The sequence below is a fragment of the Gambusia affinis genome, linkage group LG16, assembly GCF_019740435.1.
Source record: "Gambusia affinis linkage group LG16, SWU_Gaff_1.0, whole genome shotgun sequence".
In the NCBI taxonomy this organism is placed as follows: Eukaryota; Metazoa; Chordata; class Actinopteri; order Cyprinodontiformes; family Poeciliidae; genus Gambusia; species Gambusia affinis.
In genome coordinates this window covers 25982031-26004892 of record NC_057883.1, presented here as the reverse complement: position 1 = coordinate 26004892, position 22862 = coordinate 25982031, and the positions used below count along the sequence as shown (strand labels likewise).

Genomic DNA, 22862 nt, shown 5'->3' with positions numbered 1-22862 from the left:
TTCTGAGAATTTTGACTTTTCTCGGAATTTTTCACTGTAATTGCAGAATTCTAACTTTAATCTCAGAATTCTGAGATTTGGAGATTAAAGTCAGAATTCCCCTCTCTCTGGACCAGACTATGTTCACATTGCAGCATGTCCGATTTTTAGTGAAATCTGGTTTCGTTCTGTGTGGTCTCCAGTGTGAACTGGACACGAGCTGAAAGTGCCCCGCATGCGCAGTAGAGGGCGCAATGGTGCTCAATGTTTTGTCAGCCGGTATAATAAAGAAGAAGAAGAAGAAGAAGAAGTGCTCAGTGTTTGCGGAAATGAACATGGACGCTAAAGTTGCGGCATTTCTTAGGATTTTTGAAGTTGTTGTCCAGCACATTAACAACTTAATTCTCATTGTAGTTCGCCATGGTTGTTTTTTTTTTTTTCTTTCCATTTGCGAACATCAGGAAGCAGAATGGTGACGTTTGTTCTGGTCGGATGAATGCGACCGGATTTAGGATTTAGAACCACATATCCAATCCAAAAATCCGATTTGAGTTGTTCAGACTGTCATGAAAAAGATCAGATAAAGGTCGCAATAAGGCAAAAATTAATAAATAAAATAAAAATCGGATTTTTGCCACTTCCGGCTGCAGTATGAACGTAGCCATAAACTTATAAAAGTTTATGTTCACATCATAGGATGTCAGATCACAGTTTCTAAAAATAAATCCCTTCATTTGCTTTTCTTGAATGTATCGCAGCCACAGATGGACCAATTAGCAGCAGAGATGATGTTAACACCTGACGCTGCGTTCAGGTGTTTCCGTTTATCAGCGTGTCAGTGAAGCGCTGAATCAGAGCTAATAAGACATCCGTTTGTTTTTCTGTTTTGGTTTCCTTTAGATTCATCATTTTGATAACCTTCTGTGTTTGGACAACTTTTGGAAAGCACGCGTTGTTTCTGACAGAGTAAAAAGGTTTGCCTAACCCTAGGTCCGCTGTAGTCCAGTGATGCAATGTCACTGCAAGGTGCGACAGACTGAACGGCAGCGTTTGGCTCCTGTTCCCAAGGAAACGAGACAGGAATAACTTCAGGAGGGGAGGACATGCGAAGTGCTTCGTTTTCTCCAGATTGAGATTTTTCTCCGCAGTGTTCCTCTGTGTTTCTTCCTCTCTCAGACTATCAGCTCTCTCCACCAGCCTCTTCCCACAACCTCGGTGCGGATAACGAGAGGCTGCTGTTGCCATGGAGACGGGGCCACGCTATCGTCTCCACTGAAATTTAGTTAACATCTCCACATGCTGGCTCCCTCCGGAGCAGATGGCAAATATCATCCCTGACTTTCCGCCCCCCCGCAGATCGCAGTGAGTGTTTCTGTTTTTTTAATGCGCTGCCTCACTATTGGGACAGAAACGGACAAATCTGCAAATGGAAACATCATTTGCTTTGTGTGACACTGAAGCACTGTTTCATATAAAGATTTATCTCTTTGATTGAATTATGTTTGAATTCTTTCACTGATCTGTGAAATGGAGAAACAAGATCTGCTTTAATCTTTAAATAAAAGAAACAAGAAAGAGATTTTTAGTAGAGGACACAGATAAATGATTTTAAAAAGGAATATATTTTTATTTCTAGATAGAAAACGTAAGACAAGGTGTGTCCAGTGGCGGTTCTTTGACCAACTGGGTTTGGAGTTGGTTCCGGACCGGTGACGTGTTTCCACGCAGTAAGTGGATCCACGTCACAAAGTTTTTCTGTGTGAATCTTCTGTGGAGATCCAGTCAAAGAAACAACAAATGAGCAAAAACAGAAAATCTCACAAAGTAGTTTTGTGTAGTTTCTAGTTTAAATATCTTAATACACTTAAAATAAGACAAACTTAAAGTAACTTTTCAGGAAGACGTTGAAGCTTGTTTTCTTGTTTTTAGTCAATAATTTCTTCGTATTGATAATCATAGTCATACTGATCATTTGATCAATACTCAGTGGTCAAACAGTCAACAGATTTTTGTTGTCCAAAGTAGTTTACATTTCTATTTATTTTGTATTTTCTTTGTTGTAAACATTTAGTGTGATTTTATATGAATATTTGTTAACATAGTGACTTTATAAAGGAAATATAGATAGATAGATAGATAGATAGATAGATAGATAGATAGATAGATAGATAGATAGATAGATAGATAGATAGATAGATAGATAGATAGATAGATAGATAGATAGATAGATAGATAGATAGATAGATAGATAGATAGATAGATAGATAGATAGATAGATAGATAGATAATTCAAACCTTTTTGTTTTGAGTGTGATTTAAATAACTATTCATACATAATAGAGTGTGTCTGTCAAAATAAGCAATAAATCAATTAAATTAATGATAAATTAAAACTATCTTAGTAATTTCCATTTGTATAATTTATCATTTTTGTTTCTTTTTCTACCAAAAAACTGGATGACAAAAGTCTTCATTCTGCTGCTTTGGCTTCCAGTTCCAGTGTTAAATTTTCAATAGAATTGACATTTTATTGATCTTTGACAATAATTCAAAAGTCTTCTTGCTTTAATATACTACTATAAAATGGTCTCAAAAGAACAATATTTTATTAACAAGAATACCAAAGTTCCTCATTTAAACTGGACTTTGTTAATAAATGCCTCTTTGTTTTTTCTGTTGTGTTTTTACATGTAAAATCTCAGGTTTGCCCAGATTTAGTCGTCAACATGCTGCAGTGTTTTTATCTGAGGAAGTGAAGTCAGTTTGTTGCAGAAAGTCACTGACTCTGTGCTGAAAGACAAATGATGTAAGACCAAGCTAATTGCTTAAAGTCATTTTTCTGAACACTTTTCCTTTTTCCACCAAACGTTTTGGTGAGCCTTCATTTTTTGTGGCCTTCTCCTCCCAGACTTGCAGACGTCCCGATGCGAAGGCGCCGTCCGTCCTCTTCCTCAGCTCAGAATATTCCTTAAAGCCCCAGTGGAGGCAGTTTGAGATTCTGACAGCCTCCTGACCCCCGCGGAGGGGAGAGCGCCGCAGCCAGCCTCCGGCGCCGCAGCCGGGCCGACACACGGCGGGCCGTCAGTCAGCTGGAGACGGGGAGCGCGCTCCTCCTTTTTTATAATTGGCGTATTTGAAAGAGAGACGTGGGCTCTTCACTTCTGTAAGCTGGCTCAGATTTTGGCAGAAGCCCTGCGGCTGAAGACAGAAAGTTTCTTCCTGTGAGAGGAACAGAGCCGAGAACCAAACTGCTGCTGAATCCAAGTTGAGCCAAAAGCTGGTGAGGCTTTTTCCACTTTTGTTTTACTGATACCTGGGAGGTGGGACGGCCATTTTAATGCTGTTAAAATTGTTTAAAGTTACTTAACCTGATGGATGTCTCCTGTTTTTGTTTTTATTTTTAACATTTCTGTGGATGTTTACAGTCATGCAAAGAAAATAGAAAAATAAAATTACAAAAATTAAGTCATAATATTACAAGAATAAAGTGAAAATATTATGAGAACAGGGTATGTTAAGAAAAAAGTCAATTTTACAAGATTTTTAAAAATGTATTTCTTGTGCTGCTGCAGTTTTATTCTCATATAACATTATTCTCATATGACAGTAATATTGAGACTTTATTCACATAATATCATTTACTCTCAAACTTTTTCAACATCATTCTCATACATCTTCATTCTAGTCATTTTATTTTATTTTGTTTTTTTCTGAGTTTGGCTCCAATGTTGCTCCATATATTAGAGATTCAACCACAAAAGGTAAAAATATTTGACATTTGGTGCTTTTCCAGACTGGAAACCTGCTCCAGTTTATTAGGATTTCTTCTTCTAACCTTTATTTCTTTTATTGATCTGCCTAAAAGTTGATCCCTGAAAGCGGCTGCAGTTACAGGAAAAACTGTAAAAGAAATATGGATCCACATTGCAGAGGTTTACATTTGTAGCCATCCATCCATCCATTCATTTCCTGTTCAGCCTTCGTCCCTAATGGGGTCAGGAGGGTTGCTGGTTCCTCTCCAGCTACGTTCTGGGCGAGAGGCGGGGTCACGGGGTCACCCTGACAGGTCGCCAGTCTGTCACACGTTTGTAACCTTATTTATGATAATTATTTTCTCATTTTATCTGAATTATAGCAGCTGTGGCACAAAGTCCCTTCCTCTTTCCCAGATGGGGAATCGGTTTATAATCTACTAGCAAGTGATCAGCGTTAGTCTCAGCAGGTTTCTCTCAGCGTCATGGGAGAATCATATTCTGCTACCTGACCAGCTGGGACACAACGGGCTTCTGCAGGCTGTGAAAACAGGAAAACACAACAACATCCTCTAATACTTCAAATTTCAGACAACTTTTCAGTAATTACCAAGTTTTGTCTACAAGATTTCTGAGATTAATCTAAAAATGTAGAAATGCACTCATCTTTTTCTATCTACAGTAAAATAGATGGACATAGTGGATTTGGGCAGCATCTACCTGCTGGAGACGTGACCTAAATACCCATTAGACTGTTTGCATGTCTGCTTGTTGGTCCCTCACAGGGACTGCTGACCTGTCCAGAGGGTTTCCCGTCACTCGCCCAGTGACAGCTGGAGATAAGCAACAGTGAGCCTACGGGGAGAACTGAGTGCCGAAAATGAAGGGTTGGATCACTAATTGTGTCTCTTTTCACCTTTCTCCTAAAGATAAAAAAGCTTCTCACTCCCAAAGGGAAACAAAGGTTTCTCTTCTGCTCCTCATTTCAGAAAACAGAACTAGATCTATCTCTCTCAGAGTTCATCGCCTCTTTGCTGCCGTCTGATGCTCATTAACGATGTTTTACAGTCAAGGATGCAAACTTTGACCAAGGTAACTAAAACAAACGATGCATCTTACCTTCACTCACGTTGTAATAAAAAGGTACGTCGCTTACCTAAAGCTGCTAAGACAACAATTAGAAACACATTTCAGTTTAAAGGTGACCTCTAGGTTACACTGCAAAAACAAACAAAATCTTACTGATTAATTTTGGTCTACTTCCTACCGTAAAAATCTTGGTTCACTTCAAGTGAGACAAAACTAACTTACAGAAAGTTTTCAGCAAGAAATGTGAACTTGTTTTAAGTCAATAATTCCTTACTATTTCAGAAAAAGTACTGATTCCATTGGCAGATTATTTAATTTATAACATGGAAAAAATGTCTTGTACAAGTGAAATAATCTGTAAATGGAGAAAGTACTTTTTATCAATATTAAAAAATTAATAGGAACAAGATCCCATATTTTGCTGAAGAGTTGCTAGTTAATTTAGTCTTATTCCAGGTGCATTAAGATAATGAACATGTTCATTACATTTTTTGCACAAAATCATTCTTTGATAATTAAATTTTAGTCTTGAGGTGTTTTAGGGCGTCTTGTCACTTTAAACCAATCAAGCTGCTGCTGGCCACGCCCCCCCAACTGTGCATGTGCAAACAACTGCAGTCAGATGTGCAATTATACAACCATGCATTTTAGAAAAGCAGAAGTGGAGCCTCCTGCACAACCAACAAGAATGAAACAAGTGGTTTCTGGATGGTAAGTCAACAACAGAACATTTCTCTTTTCCAGTAGCTTTTGTACAGCATTAAAACCAGCTGACCAAATGTGCTCGAGTTCTGGGGTTGCTAGGTAACAGGCAGAGTTCCACTAGGGTTGCTAGGTAACGGTTGGCGCCTGCTGATTTGCTACATTACATACCGACACTAAAAATCTTCAAGTTATTGGCAAAATAAACGGCTTTGTGGATTTTTTAAGCACTCAGGCTGTTCAAAAAGCAGTAGAAACCCAAATGGAAAAACAAACATGTGCAACAAAAGTCTCCAAGGAATTCATATTATGAGCATGAGTTCATATATATGGAGATTTACCAGGTGGATACCTGAAGTGAAAAGGTCTTACCACTGAACCAGTTGGCTTAAGCTACTTTAGTAAAAATAAAAAGAGGAAAATTACAATTATACAAGAAAAGCAGTCTGGTGGTGAAAGCAGCAGGATCTGACCAGCTGAGAGATAAAAGCTGGAGAGGCAATTACTAAAGGTGGAGCAGGTGGAGGATTAGTAACGGAGAGCAGCTGAAAGAGAAAGAAGGTTGAACTGTGGAAATGAGAGGAAAATATCTGACAGACAGGAAACACAGAGAACAAGGGAATTAAAGACACGATCTGGAAACTGAACTAAACCCGACAAGTAGACGAATCCAGACAGAAGCAGAAACGGGAGCCAGAGTAAAACAGGCTGTTAAAGAATAGACCTGAAGGAAACCTTCAATTAAAACCTGGAACTCAGAGCAGAAATGAAATCCATACAAGATCTTAAAACTAGGGAATGAGCAGAATGTGGGAAGAAAAAGGAAAAAATCTGAATAAAAGCAAAACAATTTTAGAAGCCATGCAGATATTTAGCAAGTTTCACTTTTCTACACATAATTTGTCAGTTTTCCTTGAGATGGTTTAAGGGTACAGCAATATAACTGTTAAAATAATCAGTAATAAAGCTCAATAATTCACACCAGCCCTGCTTAGATCGGTTCAGTCAAAGACCAGTTGGTTTGATTAGAAAGTTTGGTTTGTTTGTTTTGGTTGTAAATCGAATTCTGGTCGTCTAAAAACCCTAAACCTCCAAACCTCCAAACCTCCAAACCTCCAAAACTCCAAACCTCCAAAACTCCAAACCTCGGTCTCACTTCAGTTGAAGTGAACTCTGGTTCGGTTTGAATACATATGTGAACACCAAGCGGACTGGAAACTGCTCCAAAAACAGGAAGTGGACTGCGCTGCATGCCCTGCATTTTTACGCAGAATGCAGAGCAGAGCATTCTGGGTAAAATCAGCCAAAACAAACATACTAGTTAGCACTAGCAGGAAAAATAGTTTGTATTCTTTAACCAGGCAAAGAGAAATCCTACAACTGCTAAAATCTGATGCTTCGTTTTGTTTACATTTCATAAAGAAGGAAATTGTGCTCTGTGTCTTCTTGGTGCAGCGCCCCCTCAGGCGAGGAGGGGAACATGTTTTTCTAACAGTTTCTTTCAGCTGGAAATTGAAGAAATGTTACAACTTTGGTTCCCGATTAAACCGTAACTTCACTTCTAGCTAATGCTAACTAATGCTAGCAGTGAAAGAAAAGTTAAGACAGTGTAACATGATTTCTTTAATTTGGTTTAATTGACTAAAACAAAACAACTGAGCTGCAATAATAGAAAGCATTTTGTTAACTGACAAAACTGTTTGTCTTGTTTCCATCACATAAAGCAAAAGTTCAAATTGTTTTTTAATCCAGAGAGAAAAAATGTTTTTGTAGCGGGGCATAAATGTGTTGATATCCACAGAGCTCACCGACGTTTGCTGCATAGATGATTTCTGTTCAGTTTATCAACATATATATAATTATATATCCATATGTATAAAGATAAAGAATTAGAGAGATTTACTTATTTCTCCAGGATCTTCGGTTCTGGCCTGATGCACTTTGTGTGAAGCTCATCATTGGACCTGAGTTCTTTACGGTCCGTCCAGTAAGGCACAAGGACAAAGGAAACATGAAACATTTTTGTCACTTATTTTAATTTCATTGTTTTAATTTTTGTCTTCTGGAATTTTTTCCAAAAGTAATTTGAAATATGAAACATTTAAGACAGAAGAAACAGACTAATAACTAACGATGATTTCAGTTCTGTTGATTCTCTGCAGATTTTCCATCAAACCAATTAGGCTTATTTCATAAAATATTAAAAATACATTATGGTGCAATTAAACAAATAATTAAATTTATATTTTAAGTTAGAAAATAAACATTTTATTGCTTTAAATGCAACAACAGCATTTATTTAGTGTCTCCAGCTAAAAAATAACCCTAACTTTAACATGAGAGCATGTTGGCTATTTTTTCAATCAACCGATTAATCATTGAAAAAAAATTATTTATAAACAAGTTTTTTAATCTTAAATTGAAAATGGGTTTATTTTTGTACAGTTTTAGCTTCATTACTGCTCTAATTATGTTATTTTTCAGCAAATGTCCTTTTTCTTCAGACTTCAGTTTAATCAATTACAAAATGAGTTGACGATTATTTCAATAAAGGATTAATCGTGATTAATCGTGCAATAAAAGCAAAAAACTCTTGGTTTAAATCTGATAGATGATCTGGGAGCTAAAGATTAGGGTGATGGCCAGGAGGCTGTTCGACCTCAAAACAAATCTTTAAAATCTCCATGGAAACGTGATAAAAGCTGCTCAAAATGGGGCTTAAATTGTCTGAAGTCATGAAACTGAAGACAATTAGTAAGAAAGTATCCAGTTTTTATAAACAGCTTTAATAAAGAATGATATAAACGACATCAGAATCAACCACGTTTGTGCACAAAAACAAGAAATTTGAATTAATTTCCACTAAAATCTAATTACATAAAAATAGGGGAAATAAAAAATGAAATGAATGAGAAACCAAGAATACTAATTTAAAAACATGTTTGTAGGTTTACAGTGAAGTGAATGCAAAGAAATCTGATTAAAAATCTGGGAAAGTTTTAGAAAACTTGGAAACTTTAGAGTTTGAAAAGTCATAAAAATATTTTAGAGAGCAATCAGAAAATTTTCTTTGACAATTTCTGGGGGTTTTATAATGAATTTTTGCTTTTCAAACTTGAATTTCTGAGTTCTAAATGTAAAGATTTTGCAAGGAAAACCTTTTCAACTTTTGGAAATTTTCTAAAATGTTCATGATTATTTATATTTTGTTTTTTTAGACATTTTCTGAAAATAATCTAAATATTTCTGCTTCTTTTCTACCAAATTTTTGACTTTTGAAACTTGAATTTCGAAGTAATTTTTTATAATTTGCAAGAAAAAACTTTTTGACTTGAAATTAACTTTTAAATTTCAGATGTTTTTGTAGCACATTCTTGACTTTTCAAACTCCTAATCTTTTCTGGAAGTTCAAGTCTGAATGTCTTCGTTTTGTTCGCCCTCATGTCCTCTTATATCTGAGTGATGCTGATCCACAGAAACCTCATATTTACATATTTCCAGTAAAAACGAGCAGCGGTTCGGTTCGGTGAAAGTGTCCCGCCTCCTCCCAGCGGGGGGTCCCGGTCGGTGGGAGGAGCGAGCCGAGCCGAGCCGCGCCGCGCCGCAGCGTCACCAGCAGTCCGGTCCGGTCCAGACCTGTAGGTCCGCCTCGCAGCAATCAGAGCTCCGGTTCACCTGCTCACCTCCAGGAGGTTCCGGAAAACCTAGACAACCAACAACAAGCCGCTCAGAAATGAGCCAAGCTGTTCGGCGGCGCGGCGTCTGGATGCTGTAGGTAAAACTGTCTTTGTTACATTTAGATGATTTTTGACCCGAAATTCGCGCTTTGGAAAAATTTCTCCTCTTTCTGCTTCCCCGCATGATCAACGGGAGCAGGAAATTACCACTAATTACTTCATAATAAGTTTAATTTTAACTGACTCAAATGAGAAAAATTCTGCCAAATTGAATTTGGGAGATTTATACAATTAAAGAACGGTTATTTCCCTGATAACAAACTTGTAGGAATTGGGATTATTTTAGTAGATGAACGGTTCGTTTTATTTCTTTTAATTTAATTCTTTTATTTTATTTTATTTTTTTTTTTGCAGCGGCTCTGCAGGTTTAACCGGGTCGCCTTCCTTCAAATTACGATGCATCTCATCGGGGTGGTCTTAATTCTGGTCGTGACGGGAATAGCAAAAGGTAATCCGTGATTTCCAACATTCCTCTGAGACATTTAAACGTCCCCAAAGGAATGATGCTCATTTTGTCCGAGATGAAATGCTTTTTTATTGATTCCCTTCCGTTAAATAAAGTGAAACGGCTGAATAATTTACTGTTTTGGAGGTTTTGTGTTGTGTTGTGACTGCGGCTGTTTCTGGTTCAGGCTGGGAATGCAGCGCGGCGTGCAGCACAGAAAATGGGTTTTGTGAGAAGCCGGGGAAGTGCAGGTGGGTTGAAATGACCTCGGATTCCTGAACAGATGAAGGCTCACGTCCCATTTCCATAAACTGACTCGGTAAATGTTCCTCATTCAGGGAAATCCAACCACAATCTGCAGGTTTCACAGCTATAATTTGAAAAATAAATCTTTTTTTAACTTTGAGTTTGGCAAAGTTTACCCACTGTAAACTGTCATTTGTCACATTTTACTTCCTGTGTATCTAAATTATGGATTAAAGAAGTGTTTTCTGCTCATTTATAATTAATTGAAACGGTTTAGATCAAAGCCTGTGCTTGCATCCAGAACTAGAAACTGTGAAAACTTCACATTTCAGGCCAGATTCCATCAAATCTGTCTAAGTTTTAGCTATATTTTATAAAGAATGTATTGATGTAGTGCTTTGCCATAGAAGTTGGTTTTACAAATTTACTTAGAGAGTGTTTCTTTAATTTTGTTTACTCTTAACAGAAAATCCAGAGCTAGAATCTATAGAAAACCTGTTTTAAGACCACATTTAATCAAATAAAAAAAATAATGTGCTAAAATTTTGATCTCCAAATAGACATGCAGCTCTACTTGCTGCAGAAGTTGATTTTATAAATTTACTTAAAGGGTTTTTATTTCATTTCTATTCACCCTACCGCAGAGAATCCCAATAATAGTTGATAGTTTTCGTCGTCTGGATGTTTTGAGGACATTAGAACAAAAAGCCATGTGTGGGTTGGAGTATAAATAGTTTCAAATTGCCTTCATTTAAAATTTTTTTTCTCCTTCCTGTTACCCTTTAGGTGCAAACCTGGGTGGGAAGGGGAGAACTGCGACCGCTGCCTCCCGTTCCCAGGCTGTTTGCACGGCGCGTGTGAGAAAGCCTGGCAGTGCGTCTGCAGAGAGGGCTGGGTGGGCAGCCTGTGCGACCAAGGTGAGTCGCATCAACCGCTCCTCCTTTTCCACCGGAGAGCTGAGACTGAGTCACCGCTGCCCAGAAAAGAGGACATGAAATTAATCAGAATAAAGAGGACAGAACCGGCCCAAGGGATGTGCGAGTCAAGCAGCTGCTTTGAGCCTCCACACCACCGGGGGGCCACCAAGAGCATCAAGCTAACATGATAAATATGTAAATTAACTCTGAATAATACAAACTGAATGCTTTTAAACATGGAAAAAAACTATTTCTATAGACATGTTATTGTTTACAACTGGACGTTTTGCACATTTGTGCATCGCTGGAAGACGATTCTTTTATGTGCCGTTGATGTCCGCGCCGCTGAGTTCTAACATCCCGTTAAGCAAAGACACCTGGAGGTGTAGGTTTTATTAATCTAGTGCAGTGCGCCACATCACAGGAAAAAATATCAAAGAAAACTTGTTGAACAACAAAACCACTTTTTTTCCTCGCTTTCTGTCGGCTATGCTACATACAGTCTAGTTGCCATAGCAACTGATGATGACGTCACTTTGTTTCAGGATTCAACACCAAGAAAACATGTAAACACCAAGAAAAGAACATTCAGTCTTACAGTATTGTGCTTTTAGGCTTGATGTTTATCTTGCGGTTAATAAGTGATTGATTAGCTGCTATTGCTAGTAGCTAAGCTAACACAGCGGTCGTTGATCAGCTAATTTAAACACCTGCTCTGCTGATAATATGTTAGAGTCGGTCTTCAGATCACCTTTTTCATTTTGCAACTGAACCGAAATACCAAATTTCACATCACAACTACATGCTAAGATTGTCATAGCCAAGCTAGCATAGCTGACCTGCTTCTTTCCCTCATTCTGTTTTTTAATTAAAGGTTTTTCCTGACCTTGTTGACAATTAGTAGAAAAACGCTGCGCCCCCTTCTATAAATTATGCATACATTTAAGATCTAGCACATTATGTTGACCACTGGTAGTTGTCGTAGGCTTGCAGTTTTTCATTGTTACTGTTTAATAGTTAAAATTGTATAACACACTAAAACTATGGCTGTTTATTGATAATTATTGATTAGTGTTTAAATATGTGAAATACTGTTGGCGTAACCTTTCCTGTTCAATCCACAGTTTTTACTCCATATCGTTGTTTTTTATGTTTAAGTAGTTATGAGGCTTAGTGGCGGAACCTTAAACCGCTGCTGTGCCAGTTGCTATGCAGATTGTTGCTAGGCAACCGTAGAATGAGTGAGTTTCTAGGTAATCAAACAGCAAGTGAGCGAGTAAGTTGATTCCACCAACTTTCTGGTTCTGGATCAGAGTGAAATTATTCAACATTCTATAAATTGTATTACTTGCTGATATTGATCATTTATCATGATATATATTATTGATTTACTGTCCATCCATAACTTAAGCCATACCAACACTGACCTGATGCAAGCTAACTCACAATCAAGCTGTCCTAACATTAGAAGCTTAGGAACGATAAACCATCTGGTGTTGACATGCCAGTATGTGGGGCCCCAAATTAAAATGTGCTTTGGGCCTCAAAAAGGTTTGGGCCGGCCCTGCAGACAGAAATTTACCACCTTACCTTTGAAAATGTATTCACTGGTGTCCTAAGGATGACATTTTTAAACAAAACCAAATAATTAATCTGGAATCTGTTGATCCCTGGAGCAAAGCGAAGAACAAAGAGGAATAATTCAAAGGAGTTTCTGCTTTTTTTTTTTGGATGAGGTATTTTGAGCAGTTTGACCCAGTTATCCCAGCGTTCACGCTGCCTTTCATATTCTGCTGGAGCATATGTTCGCATCGCCTGTGTTATGCACTGGACTCTGTCTCTTTGAGGATGCAAAGCTGCTGCCATGCGGCGGCAGAGACGGAGCGAGAGTCGCAACAAAGATGATAGAAGAACCACAAGATGATGTGATTTTCTGTTCTTCTGCACCAGATACTCGCCTGTGCTCGTCCAAGCCTTGTCCCAGTAACGCCACCTGCATAGAGAGAGGAGAGGGCGGCTACCTGTGTGTCTGTCCTCAAGGCTACGTGGGAGAAAACTGCCAGATGAAGCAGAGACTTTGCCTTCTGAACGGGTACCACAGCCTGCTTTTATTTATTAATAGGAACAATTATTTACACTGCTCGAAGATAGATATTTATCTGCAGCCACTGCTAAAGAAAATATTATTTATAGTTTTCTTGTTGCACTGAATTCAGTTTCGATGCTCTAATAATCAGTCTCAATACTTCCCATTTAAACCTCGTCTGTAACTGGATTTGTTTCGAGTTGTTAAAACAGAACGATGAGCATTCCCACCAACCCGCTTAGTCTGATTTAACCGAACTCTGGGATCGAACTCTGGTGGGTTGGGATCGAACTCTGGTGGGTTGGGATCGAACTCTGGTGGGTTGGGATCGAACTCTGGTGGGTTGGGATCGAACTCTGGTGGTCTGGGATCGAACTCTGGTGGGTTGGGATCGAACTCTGGTGGGTTGGGATCGAACTCTGGTGGGTTGGGATCGAACTCTGGTGGGTTGGGATCGAACTCTGGTGGGCTGGGATCGAACTCTGGTGGGTTGGGATCGAACTCTGGTGGGTTGGGATCGAACTCTGGTGCGGTCCAAATGCATATGTGAACACCACGCAAACTGGAGACCGCTGCAGAAACACACAGAGCAGGGCATTCTGGGTAGATGAAACCAAAACAAATACACTAGCCTAGCGCTAGCGAGAGAAATGGCTTGTGGTCTTTTGCCAAACGCAAAAGAGAAATCCTCCAACCGTTTATAAAAGGACACTGCTCCATTTTTGTTTCCATTTTGTGAAGAAGGAAGTTGTGCTCGGTGTCTTCTTCAGAGGTTTTCCTGTGGAGGATTAGCCAAACCTTTTCAACAGGTTGTTGAAAAGGTTTGGCTAACAAACTGCAGCAGCTAAAAATCACACCTGATATCCCAGCAGATTCAGGTTCAGTTTGGAACCAAAAGTTGCATCATTTGTTACATTTCCAGCTGCTGCTGTTCTCTTTCACACTGCACTGTCAACTGATTAAAACTAATTAAAAAACCTGTTCCCCTCCTCACCTATGGGGGTGCTGCATCAGGAACCACTGAAGGAAAAAACATGGAAAATAAAAAATGGAAGTAAAAAAGGAGTGGCGTCAGATTTTAGTGGTAGTAGGATTTATTTTGTCTTTTGTACTAGACGCTAACGCTACACTAGCTTGTTGATTGTATTTACCCAGAATGCCCTGCGTTGTAGTCCACTTCCTGTTTTTCGAGCTTGTCAGAAAATAAGCTAAGCTCAAAGTATTTCAGTTTGTTGGTGTGCACAGCTGGGACAGAGACATTTAATTGACTTACATCTGTAATTACAATGAAAAATGGCTTAACGTGTTGAATTAGCTCTGAATGCTAATGCAATGCCACACTTTTCCGGTACCAATTGGTCCGCGGCCCGGTGGTTGGGAACCACTGCTGTAATCTATACAATGAAGTGTAAATTTACTCCATTTTTATTTGAATTTCCAACTGAGAGGAGGATGAAAAGCATCTTTAGACTTTATATCAAATTGAATCTAAATGTTTGAACATTTCTTCATTTTAAATTGGTAGCGACGCCTTCCTGTAAAATGGTGATTTTATTTTACAGGATTTTTTTTAGTTTTCATGTCAAACTGCAATTATTTCCCCGTGTTATAAATGTGATCCTGTCTTGGAGAAAATGTGACATTTCCACGGATTCTGGGTTTTCTTTAGGCCACTTCAAAGCACTCAACCTTTTATGTCAATACTTCAAGATCAAATAAATCAAAATGCTCTCAACAGGCCGTCACATTTCAGAGCCTCCATGCTGCCTGTGACCTGATTTCCTTGCTTAGCTTGCAGGACGACGTCGGTGCTTCCTTCCTGTGTCTCTTTAGTGCATTCAAAAGGCCTTGACTCTGCAGTTTCACTGGCAAAATGTTATAAATATTTGGTCTCTGAGGCGCCAACATCCACAGATTCTGAGCTCCAGCTTGTTCGCTTTGACAAAAAGTGATAAAACCTGCAACGTCTGACCTTGGATTTTAACAGGCTGCTATTAATGCTGATGGAGGTTTAAAGTTTTTACACCCTGAACTGAAACAGAATAAAACATGCAGATTTACAAAGTGTGAGTGAGCGGAGAGTTCACATCCGATCTCCGATTTCTGACGTTTTTCACGGATTTCTTGGAATTCTGTCGGGAGATTTGCGGACGGATGAAATGTTTTTGGTTTCTGAAGTTTTTCTCAGATTGCTGTCTGTGTCTCAAACTCCTGATGTTTTTTATTTTCAGATTTCTGGCATTCCTTAGAAGGATTCTCTAATTTATCTTATATTGCTGTCTTTTTTCAGGGAATTTTCAGTTTTTCTAATATTTCTGACATTTCTTAGAAAAAATTTCATTCTTTCTGAATTCTGTCGTTCTTCTCGAAATTCCAACTTCAATCTTCTGAGATCAAAAGTCTGAACTCTTGACATGTGATCAAAGAAGGGTAATTTGATTGGCTAAGAGCCGCTCGATTCTCTCCGGTTCTGATTGTTTTGGACCGGGTCACGTTTGCAGGTGAATTTCTGCTTTAAATTTGCTGACGAATTGAAAGTAAAATGAAAAAAAAATCACTTTTTTCACTTTCATTGATGTAAAGTCCCGGGTCCTTCCTTTGTCAGAATGACCCTTCAGCCTCATTCAGAAACAGAACAAACCAGAGAAATCAGCCGATGATTCTCTGAGGAGAATCTGGAGAGTTTTCCTGTCTGCTGCTGGATTGTAAATTGCTGTTATCCGTTAGAAATCCTCGATCTGCCCATCAGGCTGTTTCAGTCTCTCTGGTTTGTCCTGTCAGCCAGCATTGACCAGAATAAACCCACTCACTCCTCACCAACTCCGAACTGCCTGACTAAATAAATTGCTCTGCCGTTACTCGCGGTGGAAAACCCAGATCCCTGCTTGTGGTTCCAACATTAATCAGCTGCGCTACGAGGCGGGAACGTCTGGAAAAGAACCGTATTTCTTCACACTCAGTCAGACAAGGTGCTGGAGGCTCGTGTAATTACCCAAAGTATTGATTGGTTTCTATCTGGAGCTTTCATCTGTCTGCGTCCTGTTAAGCATGACCGCATTGATCAGATACGCTGCCACACAAGTCGGCGCGGTGGATCATTTCACAGGCACAGCCGAGGTTTTATTTTTATGTCCCGTAATGGGTTCAGGTTTGTAACTTGCAGAAAATGAAGCCTGCTGTTTCTTATTAGTGTGAAGGGGAAGAATTGCTCACAGCAGTAAAAGAATCCAATGAGCATCACAGGTGGATCAGAATATCGCTCAAACGTTTGAGAACATATTGTTATGTTTCAAGAATTTTATTGATTTCTGATTGACTTGTGGAAATCCAAATTGTAAAATTTCTAAAGGGGGCTTCTTGTGCAAAATGAACATACATCAATTTCTGTCTTTCCATTTGAATTTCCACTGCTCTTAAAACAGAAGGAGCACTTTTAAAAAAATCAACACACAACTGATTTTTGGCAATAAGTTCATGTTTGGAAAACAAGCCTTTTCAAAAACCTCCTGATTGCTGCGCTGTTGCCCAGCAACCCCAGCATGTTACCTAGCAACCCAGGCTGAGTTCCATTCCATTTAGTCAGCAGGTTGTTTCTGCTTTATGCGCTGTACAATGGCAGCTGGAAAAGACAAGTATTTTGCTGTTGACTTGCCATCAAGAAACCACTTGCTGTGTTCTTTTTGGTTGTGCAGGAGGCTCCACTTCTGCTTTTCAAAGATGTACGGTAGGATTTGGCATCTGTTTGCAGCCATTTTAATGTGTGAGTGTAAACATTGAGTTAGTGGGCGTGGCCAGCAGCAACCTATTTGGATGTAAGGTGACAAGACGCCCTAAAACATCTAATTATGACAACAACTCAAGACTAAACTCTCATTATCCAAGAATAATTTTGTGCAAAAAATGTAATGAACATCCTAATCTGTTCAAAGAAGCATAATAAGTTACCTTTAAGTCAGAAATGTCACGCTGCGGTCTGCGCAGTCCTGGAGGAGACGGCTGACCTGACAGGTGTCACTGAAACTCTCCAGGAGAAAAAGCCAGAAAGGTCACATCCACTGAAGCTGCTGTTCAGTGGATGAGGAAACAGAAGCACCAACAGGATGGTTAACCACCAAACTGAGAGGATTGTGAAGCAAAACCCATTCCTGAGATTAGGAGAACCAAATAAATATCCTATTTCTGTAGATCGCAGGTTTCAAAAGAGGAGCAAGGCGGTCAGAGTTTGGTCTATAAAGGAGATAATTCAGCCGTTTAATGTTAAGCCTCTCTGACAGAAGCAGGTAATGTGGTGAGGCTGACGTGTCAAATTTAAATCCTTCATTCAGAAAAATGTTCCATTTGCAATATGTCTTTGTTTACGGCAGCATATTGAGACCAGAGTAAGAAAAACTTGAATTATGAGAATAAAGTTGTTACATTAACAGAATAAAGATGCTGAAAGAAATCATAGAATTGGGAGAAAAAAGAAATTTTAATTTAAAAAAAAACTTTGACTACAAGATCAAGTCCTTTTTTTATGAACAATTGTCTGCACAATTGTTTCAAGAATGGAGCATTTCCTTGTTTCCAAAACTGATACCAAAGTGTAAATTCACAAGATGGTTGGAATTTCTTGAGGAATCATGAGATTACGACTTTATATTTCGGCTTTACTGGGGAAATCTTATCCTGATCAGGCAACTTTGTTACGACTTGTTTGACTATTGTTATGTAATTGTGATGATCTCTTTTTGGATGATGACATTAAAAGAACATTTCTCTTAGCTTGTCTCTTGTACTAGGAAGTGCCACAGACCGATTTTTGTCATTTGACTATAATTCTTATATGATTCTATAATTAAATTTCTTCCAGCTTCTGTTGGTTAGCCACCAGTTTTCACACTAAGTCGACAACTAATCTATGTTTTGGTTGCTGTGAGCATTTTATGGGAAAAGGTCAAATTATTGTGGCTGTGAAATATCAGAATAAACATCTTGAAGCCTGCAGATCTTCCTGATTTAAGCATGAGCTGCTCTCCGTAGATGAAAGGGCTTTAAGGTGCCGTATTTTTGGTCCAACCTCCAAGGACGGTTAGGGTTACAGCTTTTTCAGCTTGATGACTCAGTCTGTGGTCAATTAGTGGGTTTGCTCAGAACCATTTTCTTTATTTTTCTGGGAAATAAAACAGAAAGAAGGCAGATTAATTAAAATGACCTCCAGACAAGCTCTAACCTTTCTGATTAAATTCTCATCCTCGTTCATAACTACATGAATAAAACATGAATAGACTGAACAAAATTCGCTTTTGGTATATTTTTGTATTTACATCTGAAGCAGTGGAAGCTTAAAATGCTTAAAAGAAAAACAAACAAAAAAACCCATAGAGCCACTGTTTGGTAACAAGGGAACCAGTGCCGTTTCATTGGCACTGTGCCGTAACCTAGCAACCCCGACTGAGCCAAGTCTGCTACCTAGCAACCCAAATGGAACTCCAACATGTTTGGTTAGCTGGTTTTACCGCTTCACAATGGCTGCTGGAAAAGACATGTTTTCTAGCTAATTCACCATTTAGAAGCCACTTGCTGGATTCTTCTTTTTGCAGGAGGCTCCACGTCTGCTATTTGCACATCTGTTTGCTGCCATTTTCACGTGCGAGTGTAAATGTTGAGCAGGGAGGCGTGGCCAGCAGCAGGTCATTTGGATTTAAAGTGACAAAACACCCACAGGCAGAACTGATCAGACGAAACTCTTATCTACAAAAAGTTTTGTGCAAAAACTGTACTGAGCATGTTTCCTTTCGCCCAAATCCTACCCTGTTGAAGGAAGCCTAATGGATCACCTTTAGATAATAAATGCTAGACCTACTCTGACTTTGTCCTGTTGTGTCCCTCAGCTCTCCTTGTCAAAATGGAGGAACGTGTGTGGAGGCCGGTGGCTCAGCAGCCGACCCTTCCTGTTTATGTCCTCCTGGATTTTCCGGCGCCCTCTGTGACATCAGCGCCGGCAGCTGCCAGCCGAACCCTTGCCTCAACGGGGGCGACTGCACGGACCACGGCCTGGCCTTCACGTGCGCCTGTCCGCCCGGCTTCACCGGCTTCACGTGCAACGACACCAGCAGCCTCTCCGCCTGCGCGGGCGCGCCTTGCGCCAACGACGGAACCTGCGTCGGTCAGTCCGACGGAACCTTCCGCTGCATTTGCCAGAAATGGTTCACGGGTCCCACCTGCTCCCTCCATCACAGACAGAGATCCAGGACCAGGCCTGCCAATACCAGACCAGTGGAGCACAGAGGATTTGCCCTCACTCCGCAGCACTACTCCCTCCCTGCCCACGCCTTTCACAAGCTGCTGAGACCACCGGAGAGAGACCTGCTGAAGATCACCCTGAAGGAGTCGGTCCACTCCTCTGGCGTCCTCGTCACCCACGGCCAGCTCATCTGTTTCGGCATGCTGGCCTTGCTCACCTGTCTGGTTATCTTGGGCACCACAGGAATAGTCTTCTTTGGTCGCTGCGAGACGTGGCTGGCCAACGCCAAGTACAGCCAGCTTGTTCGGCAGCAGCGGGAACACCTGCTGAGGGAAGCTGGCAGCGCGAGCCAGGAAGAGCCGGAGCACTCGGTAAACATCATCCTGCCAGAAAAGATTAGACTCTCCAGCTTCGGGAGACACTACACCTCCATCTGATCAAAACGTCTCCTCCTGTTACCGGAGGGAGCCCCAGCCAATGTCACGGTGTGACCCAGAATGAAGCACTGGGCTGAATCATCCTGCTCTGGACCTGGACGGATGTTACAGGAGCCTGTAAATGTTTAGCCGTCAGTCATGCTATTAAAATCCACTGAAATTCTGCAGAAATTCAAAAGATATCATTGTGTGGCTTATCTTTACCCCTCTACTAATCACTCATTTCTTCTTGTGCTTCTAATTAGATTTTTTTTTGTAAGCTATTTTACTTTGTTTATAAATTTGTACATAATTTATAAACAAAAGAGTTTTATTTTAGAATAGTATAGTGTATAAATTGGTAGTGATCATTCCAGACAAAGTGTAAAAATTTCTGTTAAATGACAACCTATGTAGCACTTCTGAGTTTTAATTTATTAATAATTGGTGAGTTTGTACAGTAATGTCCAGTCGATGTGTATTATGGTTTTTCCTGAACAAACATTACCATGTAGTGCAAATGTACCAATGAGTCAGCTCTTTGTTGGATATTGCTCTGGTTTTATGCACAAAATGTAAGGAAATGTTTATTTCTTTAAGACAGTTTCTTGGCAACTATAAAATTATTGTAAGCCTTTTCTTTTCCTTTAAATGGTGCCTCATTGTTAAGGAAAGTGAATTGGACGGGTTGGACCCATTTAAAACTTCAATTCAAAATGGATTATTGATTCATTTGGTTGGATGATTGAAGTTTAGATAAGAGTGGACAGAATAAACTGAATTTACCTCCAATAATGACTTTTACCAAACCATCACACTTCCTCCACCAAAAGCTGTTTAGATTTGGCAATGAGAGGGATTTCCACATAATTGGACAATTTGACATTTAAAAAATTAATTTGCTTAAATGGATCAATTTTGAAATATGAACTTTAAAATGAGTTGTTTTTTTGTTTTTTTGGCTGCATCAAAATTGGTTTATTTTGGAAACAACAGGCATCAAGTCACATGATCAACAACAGGATGTTGCCACTAATTGAAACCATGAAGAAGAAGACAGGAAGTGGAGGAAATGCATGTTTTTCAGGTTAGCAGACTTATTCATGAGATTTTACTTGCGTTTCTTATTTAACAGAAACACCTCAATTACAAATGTATTTATTTTTTATAAGTGGTAAATTGGCAAAGTTTTGCACACATTTGTAATGGAGATTCAGCCAGTGATGCAATCAGCAAGTTCAGGGAGCATTGCTAGCCCTAAACCACGAATCATAAACATTAAATCCACTGATGAACTATGTGAACTTGTATTTTAGCATTATGCTAATGAGAATAAATTTCTCCCAAATGTCAAATATCCATGTTTAGTTAATAAATGGCGACCTGCTTGTGTGATAGGCGCTTCCGGAAGTGTGTTTTTGGAACAGATTTCTCACTCGTGGTTTCAGTTTTATAGTTTAGTTTTTCTAACGATGATGCTAATTTTGCCTGATTGATCACAGTACGGCTTCGATCAGAAAGCACAGCAGAAAATCAGAGTTTTAAACTGTTTACTGTCGAACTGATGCATTCTGGGTACAGAATAACCGTCATTTGTCGACGGAACTGCTTCATCCACTTCACAATAAGAGCGTGAATATAAACGGCTAACCTCTTGAATTCAAAACAGCCTGTTACAAAAACTTAAATTTATTCAACTGAAAGTTTACAAAACAGTCAGGTTTAGGAATTTATGGAATTATTCTTTGTTGGAATTATTCTTCGGAATTTATCTGGAAAAGGAATTTAGGGAAACTATGTGCGCGAAATGTTTTCAAAGTTAGCAAAAAAGCTACAGAGCTAATCAGAAAATTAGCATCGCCACTGCAATCCACTGATGCATTTTTCTTTTCAGAAATGTGGCACAGTTTCAAGAAAAATTAAAAGGCTTTCCAACATTACAAGATTTACTGCAAAGAAATTCTGTTACAAAGAAATATTCAGAATTATAATTTCTTACTTCTTTTGCTAACTTTAGATGTTAGTTTCATGTTGGTTTGTTTACACAGTCACTCAATTATGACATTTTACAAACCTTTGAAAAGTACCCTGACTCAGTCTATTTGTAAAAATGCTATTTTTTTTCCATTAGTTGGCAGCTTGTACATTTATTGACAGTTTTACTAAGATTTAATTTTGCTGTTCCAATTTCACAGTCAATTTAACAAACATCTATTAACTCTGACCTGCTTTGTTAAATTGGATCAACACCCCTTCTAGGTGAAAAATAATGTTTTTATTAATTCAGTTTAATTTATTAATCAAGTTCTTGCAAAGTATTTTGAATGTGTGGTACGTTTTGTCGTGAACAACTGGTGAAATTTGAAATGAAAAAAGTTTATATGTGTACTCTGCAAATATTCAAAGTCGGTAAGTGGTGGCTATTTTTCTTTTCACAGTAAATTGTACTTCAGGTTTGATTTGCACGTTGAAAACCTTCTTAAAATATGAAGTCATCCATTTGTTTGTGACATTTTGTGTTGTTTAAGACAGAAAACCATGTTTTCAGTGAAGTACATCATGTCCATTTTACAACGCTCTGCTGTAGCAATACCTGTTTTTAAAACCTTTAACTTCACATCAATAATTTGTTTAATGTTTTTCTTTCACACCTTTCCAGTAAATTAGAATTTGATTGGAAAGTTAACTTATTTCAATCATTTGGTTTATAGCATGAAAGTAGGATTTTTAATGTATTGCAGGGTTTTTTATCTATAGAACTGGAATATTACATCTATGATGGTTAATTAGGACATTATAAAAAGAGAGTGAATTTCTGCCAAACATTTCTGAGCTTGAAAAGTCAAAATTTTGGAAGAAAAACTCAAAGTTTTAGATAAATCTAAGTTAGAAAAAAAGCAATATTTTGAGATTAATCTCAGAAATTTTGTAGAAAAAACATTGAAATTTCTTTAGTTTTAAAATAAACTTTTGAAACTCAAACATCTCCAAGTTTTCTTGAGAATATTTCTGAGATTAATCTCAAAGTCTTTGTGTTTTTCAGCAGAAATGTACTCCCTTGTTTTGTCTATTTTCAGTGGCCTGCTGCGTTGTTGCACACATCCCAAGTGTCATGAGGAAAACTTGCTGGTTATTCAGTAAAATAGAAACTCTCTGCAGAAGTTTGCCTGGAAAAACTCAGAAAGATTTACATTTTTCCAGCTGGAGCAGCTGCTAAAAGTATCAATCCCTGCTTTAAAGTTGCATTATGTAACTTTTATTTAAAAA

The 22862-nt window shown here is 38.8% G+C and overlaps 1 protein-coding gene across 4 annotated transcripts; it reads left to right on the top strand.

The window, feature by feature from the left end:
- The first annotated feature begins 806 nt into the window (after positions 1–806).
- On the top strand, positions 807–19796 carry LOC122845925 (protein delta homolog 1). 4 transcript variants are annotated; one of them, XM_044142485.1, is made up of 12 exons: positions 858–1341; positions 1616–1706; positions 2682–2785; positions 2888–3259; positions 4517–4618; positions 4721–4823; positions 9024–9293; positions 9614–9707; positions 9892–9955; positions 10737–10867; positions 12818–12959; positions 18827–19796. In XM_044142485.1, exons 8-12 carry the CDS (start codon positions 9656–9658, stop codon positions 19614–19616), a joined length of 1179 nt encoding a protein of 392 aa, XP_043998420.1. In that variant the 5' UTR covers positions 858–1341; positions 1616–1706; positions 2682–2785; positions 2888–3259; positions 4517–4618; positions 4721–4823; positions 9024–9293; positions 9614–9655; the 3' UTR covers positions 19617–19796. The 4 variants fall into 4 exon arrangements, with proteins under 4 accessions (XP_043998421.1, XP_043998420.1, XP_043998419.1 ...); XM_044142484.1 differs by having other exon boundaries at positions 9024–9297; XM_044142486.1 differs by lacking the exon at positions 1616–1706 and having other exon boundaries at positions 807–1341; positions 9024–9297.
- The last annotated feature ends 3066 nt before the right edge of the window (positions 19797–22862 follow it).

Coding starts and splice junctions, on each gene's coding strand:
- LOC122845925 (XM_044142486.1), top strand. CDS start 9,656: ATGCATCTCATCGGGGTGGTCTTAATTCTGGTCGTGACGGGAATAGCA. Junction 10,868..12,817: donor GGGCAGCCTGTGCGACCAAG/GTGAGTCGCATC, acceptor CTTCTGCACCAG/ATACTCGCCTGTGCTCGTCC. Junction 12,960..18,826: donor AGACTTTGCCTTCTGAACGG/GTACCACAGCCT, acceptor TGTGTCCCTCAG/CTCTCCTTGTCAAAATGGAG.